Raw genomic sequence first — 20,723 nt, 5'->3', positions numbered from 1 at the left:
CAACTCTCTATTAAACAGTGCACATTCTAAACGTGAAGAAAACTTTCACTGAAAAATGTCGTAACGAAATTGGAAAGAGAAAGAGACGGAGACAGAATGTGGGGAAGATGGACTCAATTAATAAATCATGCTGTCAATCATGTGCAAATTACAAGAAGGAGCTAAACAATAGCACAGGCTGAGACAAAGAAAAAAAGAAAACAATCAAAGGAATTCAGGATCGAATGACTATTGCACCTCTCTGGAACAAGAGAGTTGAGAGTCCGTGCACAGCAAAAAGCAAAACGCATCCCACTCCTAAACAACACTTGGCTCTCCTCAGAGGTGTGTAGGAGTGAGTAGGAGGAGATGGTAAGTGTATTTAATGACACTCAATCACTTAATAAGTGGTATTGGTGATTCGCAGTTTCATATTTAATAGAGCTATCAATATGAGTGGTGTGCTATTAAAACCATATTATAAACAGACTTCACAAGAAATGCTCCCTGAGTCACAGCACAAAACTGAAACACCTGTATTAAAGCTGGATCCTTCTGATTTCTCCCATAAAGGGAAACTTTCGATTTCTTCTTTACTATTTTTAAGGTAGAAGATGCTTCAACATTAAGGATTCTTTTGATCATGTGCTCAATGTTTTGTTTTCGTTTTTAGATTACACATTTAATACATACTTTCATTACGTTCACATGATGTTTTTAACTCCAAGTCTTAAACAATGACGCATGTCCACACGTAACCTAATCTTTATGATTAAACTTTCGAGAAAGAGTCCCACTTGAAAATTAAAAAACATATCACGAGTTTGTGCTTGTTGATTGTCATGTCCACATGATGCTTAAGTATGAGTGGGAACCCCCTCCCCTCCACAGCATTTTACCCGAAGATGTCTTGTGGTTCTAATCATAGACCAATCTTTAAGGTTGCTAACCTTCAAGTGCGTCAACACAGTCGTAAACTACAAGCTAACCATTGAAGTTTAAAACTTCAAATTCATCTTTAAGATTAGAAACGTTGTGTGAACCGTACTAGTATGACTTGAACAATTCACTCTGTAACTATTCTACAAAGATTCACAACAATCCTGGTAGTTTAGTCTCACATGAGACAAGTAAACATTATCCAAAGCACCAAACAGTATTTAAAAAAAAAAGAATAAGAAATATAACAGAAGTTGTTTTTCAAAAATTCTATTAAAACAAATGAAATCATTAAATCTTAAGATCCAGGTCCTGGAAGAAATTTAACACATACAACATACATGTATTTATGTGGCATTGTTATGTAGTATTCTATGTGTAGACTCTTTTAGACCTACAATTTTGTACACTGTAGCACACTGCATGCAACTACTGTACAAAGAACAGTCACAGCACTTGAAGGATGAGAAGGCAGAAAACATGGTAATTCAAAGAAAAAGAAAAACATCAGAAGCACATCACAGCAAACTGTGCATTCCATTTTATACTACTAGACAGGCAGAGCACACAAATCAATAGGATGGGGTTCTTTGATTTTGAAAGCACCAATCCAAGCTCGAGGCAAGCAAATGCAGTCACCAACCTGGGGCTACGAGCAAGCAAAAAAAAATGAAACAAAGATATAAATATGCAATTAATATAATATGCAGCACGTGGAATATGCATGGGAGCAGACAAGAATAATCCATGACATGTTCTTGTAACACAATAGTCATTTACTACCAGCACATTACACATGCATTGCATAACAACATTGACATCCATTGCAAAGCAAATAAAAAGAAAAATGCAAAAAAGGTGCAAAGCATGTATTATAAGCTTTAGTGTTTGCAAGCATTCATTTGCATTTGTGTACTGTGCATGAAATAGGAAGCAAAAAACAAAAATGCAAATCTTAACTCTTGATGTGACAAAAAAAAAAGAGTTTCACCCCTTGTTCTGCCACACGTCCACAATAATGAATGAAGAAATTCAGCAAAAATCGCAAATGCAATATATAGCAACAAAACTGAAATTTGACTCTTTAAAGAAAATATGAGTAGGCCTACACATAGGAAAAATATATTCCTCAAGACACTTGAAAACTTGCAATTACATAGGTGCATTACTCACAAACACACACATGCACACAAAGAAAAAATCCTTTGTGGCTTATAGTAATTTAAGGACATGGCATTCGGCATTTCAAAAACAGAATTCTTGTATGCCAAAAACCATGTGTGAAGTCCCATAAACTTGTTGACAAGATCACCCATAGCTGCTATTGCTGATTATACCATGTTCAACATGTTGAGAAAAAAAAAAGGTGTCAGCTATGGTATCCTGCCAAAAAAAAAAAAGAATCCCCAAATTCCAAATTCACAGATATTGCACATGAGCAAAAATGGCCTGTCACAAGCATTATCACTGCCAGTCGATTCTACCATCTGTACATTCCATATCTCAGGGGCCCTTGCCTCTGTATGTCGGGGGCCGAAAACATATTTATGCTCCCGCTCGCTCCGCAGACTGCAAAAGTTTGCTCATCAAAATTTTGATGCGCAAAACAGAGCCACCGCACTTTTATTGCCGGGTAAGTTTGCGGGGCGTCTACAAGTGAGCAGTGACATCATCAAAGGCTCACCCTAACCTTACGCTGTACCATCCTTGGTGATAGGAAGTTTACTGGAAACATTTGGGTTCAGAATCCCGTTGGAATGATGTACACATTTCACTGTCCTCCATCACTATTACTTTCTTTGGCTGCGGGGAAAAAAAAAAATGGCATGAAGGCTTTTGCTTAGATCATAACAATTAACCATATCAGGGTAATTTAATACCCCCAAGGAAAATTACCCTCCCCCCCCCCTTAACCCTAAAAAGACTGGGGAGGGGGGCCTAAAAGGCCCCCCTCGACATTTCGCGCGATTACACTGCAACACGCAATGCTCTCGCCGCGATGCTCTATGACTTTTTTCTTTCGAGTTTCCCGCACATTTTGACACCAAATTTGTGATGCCCGGAATTACGGTTCTGAAGTTACATAACTTTTTGTACATGCACATGAGGCCGAATATGGCTCAAAATTGTGATTTTGTGTACAAAATCAATGCAAATTGAGTTTTTTCACATGGTTCATATAAATATGCTTATTTTTACTCACAATGGCTAAAATTAATTTGTTTTAGGAGTATTATGCTTCAAAAAGTGTCTGCCACAAATTTTGTTAAAAAAACAACGAAAACAAAAGGACGAAAAACAAAAGGTCGAAAAAACAAAGAAATACATAAGAAATTCATAAAACAATGAAATGAATAAAAAATTAATTTTGATACCGAATTTTTTTTCAAGTACATTTGCTAAAAATGCCACAAAGAATAATTAGACCAAAAATGAGCACTTTTGGAGCTTTATTTACTGATTTAGATCAAAGAGTCTGATTTCTCGCATAAATTAGCATACTTAAAATAAAATAAAAGAAGACTATCTTGGAAAATTTGAATATACGATCTTGTAGATTACATCGCACACTACCATTGTGCAAATTTCCGCGGCGATCACGCGATCCATGGCCAAGATTTTAAGGGGGGGCCCTTTAGGCCCCCCCCAGTCTTTCGAGCTACCAAAATAGCCCAGTCTTTTTAGGGTTAACATAAATACTGGTTAGTGGTAAGGTTAGAGTAAAGATTAGGTTTAGGTTTAGGGTATATAGTTTGGGTTAGGGTTTGGATTATGTTCAGGATTAGGAATTAGGGTTAGGGTCAGGGGAAGGGTCCACGGTAATTGCCCAGGGGGTAGTAGTTGCCCCAGACCCCAGTTAACATGCACTGAGGAACACTAAACTTTTCCTATTGCTAGGACGAATGATGTTACCATGTTAGATGAAGTTATGTATGATATCCTTGCTGCCACACACAGGAGTTGACAGCCAAGAAGAAGTCATTCCTGATACCTATTTTTTCTTCTTTTTTTGGGTGGTGGTGGGGGTTTGAAATCAAAGCAACTGACTAGAAGCAATTTGATTGAGAGTGAACACATATTCAGAGTAATGAAATATTTTAGCATATCAATTAGCAAAGCATCCCATCAGATGTATAAGGTCTGTACTGATTATTGTACTTGTGTAAACCAGGGAGGTGATTTAACGCTTGATTCTGTGTGAATTGGGTTAAATGAATTAACATGCCAGTGGATGGGAAATAGTGGTGGGATTCAGGGGGTGGGGAGGGCAGCTGAGAGAGGTGAGGAGGAGTGACGAGCCACTCAAGAGAAAAAATGAACTTTGGAGAACTCATCATCATGTCCTCACAGCCACTGGTGCTATTAAAACTCAGTCTAGAAAATGTTTCTCGCACAGCCTGCTGTGGAAGGTAAGACGATCGGGGAGCTATCATTGACCGGCCCGGTTCTTTTATAGTTCCAGGAATGTTCCAGCAGCACGGAATCGTAAACACTATCACCTTTCTGTCTTGTTCCGAGGGATGTTTTCATTTGCTCCGCCTGATGCCCCATGCTGCACAATTAATAAATACATCCGAGTCTGGGTTATGAAATCCAATATCTCGGTGCGTGGCCGCCCCACTGCTCTTTCCTCATCTGGTTCTGTTGTCTTGTGATACACCCAAAGCATGCTGGCTGGCATAGCATCACTGCCTTCATCATGCTTTCTTAACCCTCAAAACCATCTTCACAAAGCTGCCACCTGTCCTACGAGAAAGACGATCCTTTGTGCCCCGTAGGTGTTTGGATGAATGCAACATGGAGGTTCAAAATATGAAATGTATGCTAACAAACTGCACAGAAGACTTTTCTGTTCATAGGATGCTTTAAAAAACAAGAGACCCGCGGGTCTAGCGCTCACCTGAGTATCGCAAGTTCACCTTTCACGCAGTCACTAATCTAAATCATTCACAGCTCTACCAAAATTTGACCAGGCATTCTCAAGTAGAAGATGAAAATGTACAAAAAGGGCCCAAGTTTTTTAAGATTCCTTAATTTGGGGAGATTGGGGCCCCCTGGGGCCCTCTGGGTGGGGCATCGTGCCCATTTTCATAAATTGAGATCCTGAGCCCCTAGGGATGCTACCTGCCAAGTCTGACAAAAATACATCATGAGGTTTTCAGGAAGAAGATGAAAATTCAGGCCCCCATTTGGACCTTCCCAACCAACCCCCCCCCCTGCCCCCAAGAGGGGCACCCCTGGATCTCCTATGAACAAACTTGAAACTACAGTCATTAATGTACTCACTCATAGTATTATCTTAGCTCTATAACTTCTGATTCTAGAGATTTTTAAAGATTCCTTCATTTTGAAGGTTTGGGCCCCCCTTGGGGCCCCCTGGGTGGGGCATGGTGCCCATTTGAACAAATTGAGATCCTAACCCCCTAGGGATGCTACCTGCCAAGTTTGGTGAAAATGGGTCATGGGGTTCTCAAGAAGAAGATAAAAATGTACAATTTAGGCCCTATTAGGACCCCACCTCATCCCCTCCCCTGGGTCCCAAGGGAGGCACCCCTGATTCTGCTATGAACAAACTTGAAACTGCAGTCATCAATGTACAAACTCATAGTATTAACTTAGCTCTATCACTTCTGGTTTTAGAGAAGAAAATGTTGACAGATTCCTTAATTTGGGGGCGTTTGGGCCCCCTGGGGGCCCCCTGGGTGGGGCATGGTGCCCATTTTAACAAATTGAGTTCCTAACCCCCTAGGGATGCTACCTGCCAAGTTTGGTGAAAATGGGTCATGGGATTCTCAAGAAGAAGATGAAAATGTACAATTTAGGCCCCTTTAGAACCCCTCCCCACCGCCCTCCCCTGGGTCCCAAGGGGGGCACCCCTGATTCTGCCATGAACAAACTTGAAACTACAATCATCAATGTACTAACCCATAGTACTAACTTAGCTCTATCACTTCTGGTTCTAGAGAAGAAGATTTTGACAGATTCCTTAATTTTGGGGGGTTTGGGCCCCCCTGGGGGCCCCCTGGGTGGGGCATGGTGCCCATTTTAAAAATTTGAGTTCCTAACCCCCTAGGGATGCTACCTGCCAAGTTTGATGAAAATCAGTCTTGGGGTTTTCAAGAAGAAGATGAAGATGTAAAAAGTTTACGCACGACGGACGACGGACGACGCACGACGCACGACGCACGACGGACACTGGACGAAGGGCGATCGCAATAGCTCACTTGAGCCTTTGGCTCAGGTGAGCTAAAAAAATAATAAAACATTCTGGAAGCATCTCCTCACGATTATCTGTGTGAGCATTTAAGTCTCTTGCAAAAGAACAGAACTTTGGAGAATGAGGGGAAAAACAGATCTGTCAGAAGACCATGACCATTAACCTTATTTTATCTGGTTTCTCAAAATATCTGGATATAAAACAAGAAATATGAAAGCTGGGACCTGTAAAATCCTCAATATATAGGAGAATTTTGTATATCCAACCTCCATAAAACAAAGTTTCACTGTACATGGCTACCATGAGAGAATTACTAGTTTCTAACTTCTGCATACCCTATTCATTTTTCCGTGTGTGTATTGTGTGTTTGTCTGTCTATCTGTTTGTGTGAGTGTCTGTGATTGTCTGTATTTGGGCATCTGTGCATCTGTGTGAGTGTCTGTGATTGTCTGTATTTGGGCATCTGTGCATCTGTGTGTCTGTGTCTGTGTCTGTCTCCGTGCTTGTCTTTTTACACGTATGTCAGGACTCCATAAAGTTTGCCGCATTATTTCAGTCTTTTATAACGCAACCTCCCTATAGTGTGTGGTAACACAGATCATGTCAAAACTGCACAGCACAGTTGCTGGTTGTTTACTCCACACTGATACACTTTATCTGTACCTATAAATCATTAGAACACTTGGTTTTTATAGAAGGACTATTCTTAAACATCAGCTGACTGGAAATGGCATTGGAAGATGGTATGTTATGCAATTTCCACTGAACAATTCACCAGCATATAGACATACAATGTAGCAACTGACATTTGAAAAATGTTGGAAACTTCTACTGGTATCATGAGCAATAACAGCAACATTTTCCCCAAACTGCATACATATACATATACATATATATATCTCAACTAAGAAATAACTTATAGATTATTTTCTAGATTTCTGAGTGTGAGCTTGGATTTCTAACTGCTGAGAGCATACACTCTTGTTTGCAAAAGATATCCCCTTTTCTGCCCATTATGTGTGGTAGAATCCTCTCTACCCTATAGGTATGACCACATCCTCATAAACCTTAATACAGGTCTTTTGTAAGTTCTGTTGTATTTTTGCATTTAATACTTGCCCATTATCGGGAACTTTCTCGAGCATAAACAGATGTAATTCTCTCCGACTTTCTATGCTGTGCAAGATGAGAGTTCGCGTAAACATTGAGATGGCATCACGAACTTCTCGAACCATTTACATCGGGATGAACAATTATCACCAGTCTGACAGACCTGCAGAGGATAAACTCATTCGTTGAAAGCGAGCAGCTGAAAGAGCCCCGAACTGGGAGTGATCAAATGAAAAGTGATAATGCCAAGGTGTGTCATTCGGGGGTGACTCTGCTGTAGTCCATCAATTTATTTCTGAGGTTGGCGGCTCTGGAAAAGAGGGGGCCACAAGACTCCTGCCGTGATTCAATCTCGTAAATGGGGAGGGCAGTATACACAGTCGTATCCGTTGCGTAAACTAGCTGTCTGGTGTGGAACGGTAGAGGACATGTGACCCGTCTCTGCAAATAAACAGCCTTTGCCAGATTTTCCTTCCCTCACATTTGGGGCCGTGTTAATTTGTGAGTCATTTGTTTGAAATGGGAATATACAATTTGAAAAGCCTGCACCGCGTCAAAAGAGTTATGTTCACATTTGCTCTTCCCGGTATCTTAAAAAGCCTAATTCAAGACTATATCTGATTTACTTTTTCCTCCCACCTATTTTTATAACTCTTTCTCTCTTTTTTTTTTCACTCTTTTTTTTTTCTATGCACTTACGTCACTGGAATGGATATTTATTGCTGTAATTTGTGATATCCATTACACAAGACATCTCAATCTCTAACTCAGCATATCAGCATTCTGTACAGTTCAGAGCTGGGAATTTATTCTTTCGTAATCTTTGTCTTGCTGAATGAGTATGCATCCTCTTTCTATATCATCTGATATAGTCTATGCATGAAATGTTAACAAGAGTATTTGTGTCTAGGTTAAATACACTGTGTACTTGGAATTTGTACTGCAAAATTGCTTTATCATAATAGATCACTCTCTTATTTCTCACAGTGCTCTGGTAAAAATTCATGTGATCTCCTTTTTATGATTTCGTAAGTACAATAATTGTATCACAGATTAGTGAATAGTTTGTTAATTAATTCCAAATGTTTCCAATAAATAGTAATGATGTGGCTATACATCAAGTAAAATAAAGCAGAACAGGTGAATATGTTCCACTTCCGATGAACTTACTCAGTACATCCCTAAACTCACACACACCCACACATGCACACAGACAAATGAAAAATGCCCACACACATGGCCACAAAAAACCATGCGGTAAGAGGTGCAGCCATTTGGTCTCTTTAGATCCCGTGGGCCACTCACATTCATTGGTGCTGGCTGTCAAGTGTTTGGCCTGGATTGTGTGACAGGCATCATTAGCACTATGTAATCTATGCTGAGCACAATATGCCATCCTCGTGCACGTGTGTGGCATATGTGTGTGTGTGTGTGTGTGTGTGTGTGTGTGTGTGTGTGTGTGTCTAGGGGATGGAGCATTCATGAAGTTTGCACACTTCTTTCTCTACTTTACATTTTGATGTAACTAACATAACAACTTGAAGATGGCCCTCATGTACTCTTCCTACAACTTCAGTTTCTTAATTTGCATACACAGTAGCTTTCAAAATCTAAAATAGTGAGTGCAGAGCTCAAAAGTACTGGAAAAGTCATCAGAAGTGGCTTTAATGGCTTGATGTGTTCTTAGTGCTGTACACACTTTTTATCTCCAACTTCAGAGACTGGGGGTTTCCCCTTTTCACAAGCTTCTGGCACTCTTGTCCTTTGTCCTTCCCATTTATACAGCTGCACTAGTTATCAGTTTGACTGAATGAAGACTCAATTTGAAGATGGCAGTACCAATGACATTTTACTGAGTCACTGCAGTAAATAATGCCACTTTTAAGGGTTTAAATCTAGCCAAGTCGTGTGACATAACTTTACAGTATATCTATAAACTAAAAAAAAAAAAAAGTATTTGCGTGATTGATGTCTTGCACTGCTGTAGAAAACTGACTTCAATTACATTTTTTTCTTCTGCTTTTGTTTTTTCCACTTTTTCTCTTTTGATTTGATTGGTTAAAGAAGAAAAACATTTTTTCTTCTGATAGTCTTTTACTCCAATTTTCCTGTTTGATTTGATTGATTAAAAAAACATACTTTAGTATTTTTTTCTGAAAGCCTTTTAATCCCTGTTTTACTTTGCGGGGAAATTGAGAGGTGGTGTTCCTTCACTGGCAGGGAAGTCGCAAGGAGTCATACGTGCTACCAGACACCCTGCCTTCTCAAGTGATTATCCTCCGACACATGGCAGCTTGCCAAGCGAGGCCTGCCACATCGCACATTTGCGCTCTCTCCACAGATTTCTTTCTCACCTCGACACGCTGCTCCCACAGCAATAGCAGGCAGAAAGCCCGGCGAAGACGGGCTGTTTGGCAATGTTTTTTTCAAATTGCGGTATCAACTTTTTAACGGACTGTTCTCCAGGGGTGGCACGGTCTCTTTATTTTCTCAAGCATTTCCGATTGCTGGCTCGCAAATTCATCACCCAAGCATCCAATTTCCAAGGGGGGGGGGGGGGCGCGAGATCGGAGGAGGCAAGCACAGCTGTGTCGTGACAGTCAGCAACATGACGGCAAAAACACCAGCTCGGTCGCTACCAAACACAAAAGTCAAAGTTGCATCTACTCCCTTCTGTCGTCAGGGATGGGAACAGAAAAAAATGGAAGGGGGTGTCTACTCTTGTGCTTTTGATTCAAACGTGGAATGCCCCTGTGATGTATCCCTTGATGAAGCTAAAACAGACAGGCACTCTCAGAGTTTGCTGTCAAGTGCACATGTGGGGGGGAAAAAGGTGCTTAATTCAATAAAGGTGAGACAGTCTGAGGCTTTCTTGCAAACCGGTCGTCTCATCAGCTCCTCAAATACAAAACAAACAAAACAAGACTTCTGTTGTAGCAAAATCTGGAAGCACACACAGGACTTCTGTTTGTATATATTTCTTTAAAAAAACATTATAACTTCATTCGCCAAAAAAGACAAAACACATACACACGTACATGATGGTGCAAAAGAAGAAGAAAAATAAGGAGGTGAAGAAGGACATTAAAAAAAAATTATGGCTAAAGATTTCTTAAAGTTAGTATGACTTACTGTAGTAGGTGAGATCAGCGGTGGCGGAGATGGAATCAAAGCTGGACCCAAGTAGCTGGACATCGCACCGGTACGAGCCTGCATCCATCTCTGTCGGGTTGAAGATGGCGTAGACGGGGTTTGACCCCTGCTGCCGCATGGCACCATCCTTGTACCACGTGACCTGGATAGCTGTCAAAGGCCTTGAGAGACCAACACGAAAATCAAAACACACAAATCATAATTACTTATTCTGACTAAAAAAGAATCAAAATACCATGTATACTAAATTGAGAGTAAGACCAGAGATGAATGTATTCATCCAAGAGGTGTCGTACATGAATCAGCTTCAAGAATGCTTTGTGAAATTAATGCCGAGAATGATTCACCCAATCACTGCTTTAAATCATTCCGAGAGCTACATGTTACTTTCAGTTCCTTTGTGAGTGTTATAGTATCAAAATGATCCTTAACATATTTTATTTCATACACTATGTTGAAATAAGAAAACAAATATGTCTATTCAAACTGCAAGTTTGTCTATGCAGTACCTACTTAAAATCATTATACTGCAAATCACCGCGAATACCCCCTATGATTTCCTGTGCATCACTGATGACATTTGGAGGACAAACAAACAAAACAAACTTGCACTATTCATATCAAAGACAAAAAATCACACACATATATCTAAATTGATTAAGAAGAGAATGAAGGGATCTTGTTCATGTAGTGCGAAAGCTTGGTGTGACCACTGCCTTTAAGCCACCCAACTGACACAATGAAATCTCTCGTTATGGTTCTTGTACTACAGTCCTTGAAAGACAGAGATGTGGGCAACTCACACTGCATTCACAATGCACTCCATCTCGACGAAAGTCTGTCCCGGCGTTACCACCGTGTCCTTTGGGGGAATAACCAGCGAGGGTTGAACGAACGGAGCAGTGGGAAAAGTACCTGGAGGGGGAAAGGAAAGAGAAAAGGGAAGAAAAAATTAATCAGTGATCACTGCCAAATTGGCAATCCCTGTGATTAGATTGCCAAGATGGATACAGTGTTTGCAATTTACTTGTAGTCTGGTTTTTTGTTTTTTGGTTTTTTTTTAGGGGGGGGGGTTGCTTCGTTGTTGTTGTTTTTTTCCCCACTTTTTTATATCAAATCTGCAAGGAAGACCGAAGAAGAATCGGTCATACAAGTATGACAACATCAAAGCAGGTTTTTCAGATTTGGTGCTACTGTCTAGAACAAAAGCCGACTCCATGTTAGACTTGATTTTAATTAGATAAGCAGTGCTGATATACTAAATACTTTATTTATTGGATATGTCATGATGATCAATATCAATGACCAGTGAGAAAAACAAATCAAGTTCCTGTACCTCACAGAAAGATTTAGAAGAAACTTTCGCTGCTCAAATTGTCCATTAATGGTTGTTATTAATAAAGAGGACAGTCATTTGGTTTTTCTTTGACACTTTTTTTGTTGTTGCTGTTTTTGAGACTTTCTTGTTATGAGGGGTGGGTTTTATGTCAGTTGTCACGAGCATAGAGTAGAGTTGCCCTTTACACAAGATGTGTGAACTAGTGCACGAAAAGTATACATTAAGTTGACAAGCCCCAGATGCTACCTTGAACAGTGAGCGTGATGGCGGGGCTGATCTGGGTCTGTCCGTAGTCGCTGTTGACGGCCTTGCAGGTGTACGTGCCCTGGTCCGACTCGTTGGTCGCCAGGATGACGAGGCGCTGGTCCGACGTGGTGAAGCGGTGGTTCTCCTGCCCCTCCACTATATCGATGCCGTTGTACTGCCACGTGATGGTAGGGGTGGGGTAACTGTCTGCAGTGGCGAGAAAGTTGTAACAAAGAAATAATGTTAAACTGTAACACCTAAAAGTATGACTAGGAGTACCTGGTATCACATACTGTAAAGCTGTCATTTGATTAGGAATACCTGGTATCACGTACTGTAAAGCTGTCATTTGACTAGGAATACCTGGTATCACGTACTGTAAAGCTGTCATTTGACTAGGAATACCTGGTATCACGTACTGTAAAGCTGCCATTTTTGCATACAGATACTTTTGTTAATGAGGTCACAGACATATTTGCGAGATGTTGCTTTTGTGATCTGACACCGAGACTTTCATTAGTGCACTAATGCCTGACTATTTGCAATATATTCAACTGTTGTTAATTTGGTGGACCAGGAGCGAATCGCAAAATTCACAAAATCAAATTCTCGCAAATATAACAGCTTTGACAGTAGATTCAGGGGCGACTTTATTCTTTTTATGTGTGATGGAGACCATGCATTTCACAAACAATATCACAAAGACAAACATGAATGAAATTAGAGTTACTTTGTTAAAGGCACTCAATCGTGGCGAGTGGTTTGTGCGGCACGGAGACAAATGCAACAAGCTGCCTCCCCCATTCTCTATCAAATGTAGTGACCCCCGAATGAGAATAGCACTGGCTCAATGGGTCAGCGAACAACACGCTAGACTACAAGAGCTCTGTGCTACAAATCTCCTAACCCAAAATGGCTGTCCGAGCGAGCCACGAGAGCTTCCGAATGGATGCACACTCTCAGTGCGCATGCGCATGAAGAGAGGCCAAAAGAGCCACGCGTCTTCTGGCCTCTCTCCTCCAATCACCGCAGCTCGCGGTCACACTGTTTGTGTATGATGGGTACACACACATACACGTGTCTCAGTGGCAGCATTATCCCACATGTTTTAATATGGATATAGCACCGAGTCTGGCATTGCGCTATTGCATGCACAAACTTCGGTCGTTCGGAGTTTACGTACCATAAGGGATGACGATCGGCTGCCTTTAAAGATGATATAAAGTTTTGGTACCTCAAAAGTTTCCCTGAGTTTCCTTGTCTTAGTTTGTGTTTCAGGTTAAAGTACCTTTCATATAACTAACACTGTGAGACTTTCTCGCCCCAAAGTGCTCTCATGTCTTAGTAATCATGCAATAATGGTTTCGTACCAGAGCAGAGCAGGCTCTGAAAAATTTGAATGAGCCGTTAGTTTGACTCGACGCGGTACCACGATAATCAATGTACACGTATTGTACGAAACCATTATTGCATGATTACTAAGACATGAGAGCACTTTGGGGCGAGTAAGGCTCACAGTGTTAGTTATATGAAAGGTACTTTAACCTGAAACACAAACTAAGACCAGGAAACTCAGGGAAACTTTTGAGGTACCAAAACTTTATGTTATCTTTTAATATAAATTGCTATTCCCAGCTTTTAAAAGCACAGAGAGTGGTTCTGATTTTTCCCTGAAGCTATTCCCACACTTGTTAACTACAAACAGCGACTGTTCGCAGTTAGTAATGGCAAAGATTTACTAGTTGTACACGTAATCAAAAGAAATAGCAATCCACTGGTTATTGAATAAAAAATAAAAAATAAATGACTTTGCTCATATCAACCATTGATACACTGGGCTCAAATTTCAAATACACAGTACAAATATGACATACAGTTTCGGAGAAACATAAAACGGATGTGCTGGATATGGTATAAACTATGAAATTCTGCAGCCTAGTATATCTATAATTCTTTATCTGCCTATCATCTTTCCTTTGGTAACGTAAAGAGAGCAAGCTCTTAAATATGAAGATTTAAAAAAGTGGCATTCATATAAACACGTATGGAGCCATGTATACCAGCAGCATCAGACATATAAAGAGGGTGGTATTTTTATAGTCAACAATACAAGGCTCAGTTTGCAGACTACTTGACTTTCAAAGAGCCATAAGTCTGCTGTCATTTGTCTTCCATGTTATATGGCCATTTTTAAAGCTTTGTTGCCTTTATCTGAATTTGATGAGTTTTCTTCCTTTTTTATGATACACTCTCCATTAAACAGTTATTATATTCATATACACTGTACACACTTTAATAACATCCAAAAGCCGATTAGAAAGAGGTTATTTGCATTTGATTTATGGATTATTCAAACAGTATATTTACTCAGCATGGAACTTGACGAATGTGCACGTCAACACGCAGACATTCCATTGGTTGACCTATAGGTATTCAAAAATCTGTCTAGCTATTACATATTGCTCAACTTTTGTTTTAACACACCCTGCGCCATGTTGCATTGCACAGGTGCTGTGTACTGCAAAAGTGGTGCTTTTGCAAAGTTCGGTCATCAAGGCTTTGCAATGACTTCACAAAGAAAGGGAACCAGTTAAAAGAATATATATTTACTGACAATGTTACCATGGCAACAGTTGGAACATACTACTTTTCTTCAGTTGTAATGTGCAGCAGCAAGGTGTACAATTGTATGTGTGGTTGCTCCTCATAAATACTGTTACACTGTGGTGTAATGATCAGGGAGTGGCTACATGCCAACAGGCTACATGTACCTTGTGAATTGGAACCATCTTTGTAGTTGAAACAGTCAATTCATGGCATACTATGGTGCACTCCCGTTATAAAGAAATGCTCGGGACCGGCAGTTTTCTTTCGTTATAACCGAACAAATACAATATATAACGAAAACAAGGAAACCACATACATATATCATATTCTGTTTGCTGAATACTCATCATACACTGGAAAGCTATGTGAAATGTGATAGGATAACTGTATCACAATAATAAATGCAAGTTCCCCTCAGAAACTGTGGAGTGAACACACAGTGGTGTGAAGCGTTCACCCATGCAGAGACGCTATAAATGCTTGTCCCGCTGTGTATTTTTGAAAGCAATTCGTATTTCGTTATAATGGAGCATATTTCTTTTGTTTTTCTTTGTCTGTGGCGCTCGGAAAAGACTTTGTTGTAACGGAAATTTCGCTATAACCGTGTTCGTTATAAGCGAATTTTTTACCATAGACTTTAATGGTGATAATTTTGGGACCAGAAGATTTGCTTCGTTATAACGAAATTTCGTTATAACCGTGTTCGTTATAACGGGAGTGCACTGTACTGTAATTCCATATGATGGCAATATTTCAGTGCGTGATATCATGAAGTGCCGTTGCGTCATTGCATTATCAGTGTAGAATAAGGGCACACTGAGAATCCACTCTATATTTGGACAGTTAATACTACTATGTATTTTTTGCTCTGCAAATAACACTTTGATTTCTCACTTGTATTGACAATGCAAATTAAATGCCAATATGCACAATTATGGCTGACTACTGTAACTGTGAACTAGAAATTAGAAACTAGAAATTGCTTTGTATAACAACACTGTACATCCAAAATATTTCATACGGGGTGTGTATATGTGTGGATGTATTATCCTCTCTATCAGCATTTTGACATCTGCCTAGTAGTGATGCTTACTCTCAAATCCTTCCATACAAGACAGCATTATTCAACCCCATATTCCTTTAGAGTATGTAAGACCTTAGTCAAATATGTATGCCTTATAAATTTCATCATCCACATCATACAGACATTGTTGAATGTAGATGCTGAGTAGTGGCCACTTTATCACTTCATTGCTAAACTTTGAACGACCCTAAGTCCTAAAATTCAATGCACACTTTGATTATTTTGAATGGTGGGGGGGAGGGGGGGGGGAGGGGAGGAGGAAGAGAAAGATAGACAAAAAGCACAAATATCTGAATCATAGAATAAAGTATGTTGTTTGCTTTAATGTGGAGATACACCTTTGGGGTGCAAAGTTCAAAAAACGGAGCACACCACAATAGCACCCGCAGACCATAAAGTATGACGTAGAGATACAAAAGGTGAGTGTTTATGATTTGATATTGAAAAGCTCTGTTTCTGAGAAGATATGAATTAAATCAAGCGCTGAAAATTGGGGGCAAGTATTGTCTATTCTTCCCCATAACAAAAAAAAAAGAGAAGAAAAAAAGAGGAAGTCATATTCCATTCACCATAGATACATAACTATACTCTGTGTAGCCCTACCAGTGACTCTATGAGAGTTCACTGTCATCACTCTTTACACCACGCACGCATACACTTGTACAAGTTATAGACACACAAGTACAGTAATAGGTACAATAAAGAACTTTTATGACTTTGTTGTCTTCCAAATGGGAAAACAGAGAATTCTGTAAACACCATAAATTTCAAGAATTGGGACTTGTTAGGCAATTTCATGGGTGGTTGAACTCGCGATCGAGGACCACACTGACGGAATACGACAGAAGTATTGTCCCTGTTCAATAGAAAAGTTAGCAATCTCCACATTTTTAGACTATGGACAACATATTTGTGTGTCACCTGAAGCAATATTTTCTTGAGTTGTGGATTTTATGAGTACTGGTTGACTTGCGAAATTTGGCAAAATGAACGGTGTACAGAGATTTGATTCATCTTGATACACAAGCAAGGCAGAGCTTCATGTACATATGTCACACGTAACGAAGGTTCTAAATCAGACTCTTGCAGTCATTCTATCGAAAAACAAAAATTATGGCTCAAATTCTAAACAAGAAGGCGACTCTACGGCAGCAAGAGACGCCGCCATATAAGATTATAATCTATTCGTTCAGAAGTTGCGGAAACGTGCCACATCGTCTCCAGTAGGTCGTCAATGGGTCTCCCCAAAGTCGCAGAGACATCTCCGAGACCTCGCGAATAAAATTAGTCTCCGTGACTAGCTGCAGACTAGAAAGAGTCCGCGAAAAAATCGAACATGTTTGATTCTCTCGCTACTATCTGAAGACTCGGCTACATTCCAGGAGATGTCTCTGTGACTTGGGAGACTCGGGTCGCCAACAGGTCGCCAACTAGTCCCAAGCGCAATGAGATACCCACTATGATATTATATGCCAGCTATTATTCTCAAAGGGAATCTGAACATCCGTATTGCAGGATTAAGTCCGCATGTTCTACAGTTAAAATTATAACTACCAGCATAATGCTGAAAAACAAGGGGAAAAAAAAATCATGCTGAAAAAAAAATCTTAATTAACTGAAATACTAAAATATTCTTGAAAAAAACAAAACACAACAACAAAACAGGATATGCAGTAGAGTCCTGTATTGGAGAGGCATTTAATCTGTTTAACATGCATCTTTCAGCATATATCCGGAATCACCACACCTGTAACACAGGGACGGTTATGGCATGATTTTAATCCTTCAACAGCAGCACTCTTAGTATTTTGGTGTGCGTGGTTAGACATTACCCACAGAGCATTCTGTTGTGCGTGGTTAGACATTACCCACAGAGCATTCTGTAGGTAGAGGACTGGTATATCATGATTAAAGGGTTGGTATAGTTTCACTTGAGATGGGACTTCAGGTGTTTTTACATTTGCAGATGATGAGTTTTTGAGATAATGAGAAACTCCTTATGAAATACAATGTATGAAGGAGCATATAATTCTAAGAGGAATTCAAAGTTTATTTGATGAAATTTGGTTTTGAAATGGCCGAGGATCTAAGTCAAAGCGATCCTATTAAAAGGTGGGACTCACCTTTTATTTGGATTGCTTTGTTTTACTTTGTTTTTGGAGACCTAGGCGATTTCAAAACTGATTTTCATCAAGTAAACTTTGAATTCCTCTTAAAATTGTATGCTCTTTAATATTACATGTAGTAGTTTCTAAGTATCTCTCAAAAAGTTAAAAGCTGAATGCATGTCTCAACCAATACTATACCATCCCTTTAACCCGTTGAATACTTGCTCGAGTAGTATACTCGGGCTGGTGTCTATGAGAAATGCATGTTGTAGCAAAATCAGCCCGTCCTGAACGGGCAAAGGCACTGGAATGGTATATCACCGAGGCTACAATTGTGTGAAAGTATGTGATACATGTGGAAGTGTTCCAGAGTCGTAAAACATCCTAAGGGATTGGAGAGGGATATTCTTACCATAAGTGGGGCAGGTCAGTGTGGCAGCGTCTCCCGCTGTTACTGTGATCGTTTGTGGTGACCCTCCGTAATCTTCAAAATCTAAATTGACAGAGAATAGAAGATGCACCTTGTTTAATATTACTGAGATGATAAGACTATATCAATATAAGTGCAATGTAGGGCTTTAACAATAATAATAACTTACTACAAATGCCCTAATTAAAGTAAATGAGACAGAAATTTGAGAGGAAATAACTCTATTCTGTGTAATATGCCGACTTGCATGAATTCCCTCATATTCTTGAGACATCAAATAGACCAGCAAAACCAAATCAAAAGAACAACAGAAATGTTCAATGCTGGATGAATGTTTCTTTCTCCACAAACTATATCAGTACAGATACATGTATTAGCACAAGAATCAAGCTCGAGTACATTTTCCTATGACTTTTTTCATCATGCTTCTAAAAAACACTGATAAATATGGTGTTCCTTTACGTCGATGTGGGGCAATTTGTCAATCAATTGCAAAGTGACCACACTGTTAATTTTTCATTACATGTGTCCCTAGTTATTTGTGTATTTCCCAAATGGATAAAAATGAGAATATACATATAGAGGGAAACCTCGTTCCAACAAGCTGCTTAGGATTACTGAAATGTCCTTGTTCGTTATATTAGAGAAAAACAAAAGAATATAAAAGGAATTGTCATTTCATAAACAAAAGTTCCACTGTACTATATACTGAGTGGATTTCAAGCATATTATACAAAATACCTAATTAATCACCACCCCACCCTCCATCCCCCATTCATCAAGCTGAAAAACAAACTAACAAGTTAAAGGAAAGAGTTGGAAATATTACAGTTTGAAGAAAAACACCTGTCCCCACTCACATGAAACGTGAATCTCGGCCCCCCTGCTCAGCACACTGCCGACCAGGTTCTGGGCAACGCAGCGGTACATGCCCACGTCGTCCTTGGAGATGCGGCTGAAGACATAGGTGTGCTGGTCGGTGCCGACGTTGCCGATGGCGGTGCCGTTGATCTGCCAGCGGTAGTTGATGGGCGCCGTGCCGGTGGCCTGGCAGGAGAGTGTCTTGCGGTTGGAGTTGACCACGGTGTCACCTTGGGGGTTGCTGATGAAGAACGGTGCATCTTGGGCACCTAGTATTGGTAAAGAAAATGAAAACAAAAATGGTCATGTCATTTTCTTGCACATACTTTTCTACCTATCTTTATATCACCAGCACTGAACATGTATTTTATGAATTTTAAATACATTAAAGAAATATTTGGCAGTGCACACATACAGTGCATTGTAAGTTGGAGTGGGCACCACTAGCATCAGTACCCCATGACATTTTCCATCAATCATACACCTTGTGATGGTAGAAGTACAGATGGAATCCCCGACACTGGACATGCTTTCTTGACAAGACGAAATTATTCCCAAATTGGTTTGGCATTTCATGAACCTATTTTCCATGCTCTTTGAGCGTGGCTTACCAAGAACCGGGAGTGCAACCAACCTGCAATTTAATATCCATCACATCTGTTCCAATGTCTAATATCAAAAGACAAAACAAGCTAATCAAAAAAAAGAAGCCTACGTACAGTATTTGAAATTCAACGAACAAACTCTGTATACATTAGCAACATTTCAGCACTGACATTTAAGACGTAAAGGTCGCACATCATGTGATACGTATACACACACTCACATCTCTCTCTATTCCCTCCTACATAAAAGGCAGAGAAGGAAAGATACAGCACGCTATGGAAACAGATGCCCAGGAGTGAAAATAAAACAAAAACATCATCACCATCATCATCATCACCACCACCACTAGCTCCTTTCTCCCATGGGGCTGGTAAAAAAGACACGTGTAATTACGTCCATCTTGCTCCAATTTATCGGGTCATTTCATCTCCCATCAAGTGTTACAAGGTAATTAAAACTTCATCGTATCCATAATCCTAGCTGCTCCTGTACCGAGAAATGGATCCCTGTTCAATCTGACGCGCCGGGTGCTTCGAGATAGCAAGAGTGGAGTGTTCAGAATTTCAACCCTTTTTCTGCCAAGAGCTTCGGATACTGCATACAATGCTATGGGATTTTCTATGTCAATCAGCACTCTAAGCACACAGTGGGTTAAACATTCTTTGCAAAATCAAAAACGAATAATACTTATACGAAAAAAAAAATAGACAATTCAAAAAAATCAACTTGAAAATGAATGATCAAATTTTGAAACTAGTGCACTTTTCACGCATACCATCACGGCTAAAAATGTCCTAAAATTGCTTCAAACTGCACCCTGAAATTCTTTCTCTATTTGGGTGATGGGGGTATACACACAAATGGGAGACAAAGATACACCCCCTTTTCAGACGCATGCCATTTTATACCAAAACTCAATAACGAAACGACGTATAAAGAATCATCGTATAGCCGACAGACCGTTCAGACACTAAATTCGACCGTCCTGGGAAAACGTCGTATAGATGTGCAGTTTCCCACTGCGCATGCTCTTATAGTCATGA

The 20,723-nt window shown here is 39.9% G+C and overlaps 1 protein-coding gene across 1 annotated transcript in view; it reads right to left on the bottom strand.

Moving 5' to 3' along the window:
* Positions 1 to 20,723, bottom strand: part of LOC139738061 (protein sidekick-2-like) — a 153,305-nt gene that overhangs the window by 76,476 nt on the left and 56,106 nt on the right. The window contains exons 2-6 of the mRNA XM_071648722.1: positions 19,074 to 19,343; positions 18,196 to 18,276; positions 11,985 to 12,191; positions 11,203 to 11,314; positions 10,379 to 10,560 (exon numbers count right to left, since the gene is read on the bottom strand). Coding sequence (XP_071504823.1) covers positions 10,379 to 10,560; positions 11,203 to 11,314; positions 11,985 to 12,191; positions 18,196 to 18,276; positions 19,074 to 19,343 — 852 coding nt within the window. The remainder of the gene's footprint in view (positions 1 to 10,378; positions 10,561 to 11,202; positions 11,315 to 11,984; positions 12,192 to 18,195; positions 18,277 to 19,073; positions 19,344 to 20,723) is intronic.

This window comes from Diadema antillarum, unplaced genomic scaffold (assembly GCF_040938485.1).
Source record: "Diadema antillarum isolate AM-2024a unplaced genomic scaffold, OU_Dant_1.0 seq00000720_RagTag, whole genome shotgun sequence".
Classification (NCBI taxonomy): Eukaryota; Metazoa; Echinodermata; class Echinoidea; order Diadematoida; family Diadematidae; genus Diadema; species Diadema antillarum.
The sequence above is the reverse complement of the archived record's forward strand: the minus strand, read 5'-3'. Positions and strand labels throughout refer to the sequence as shown.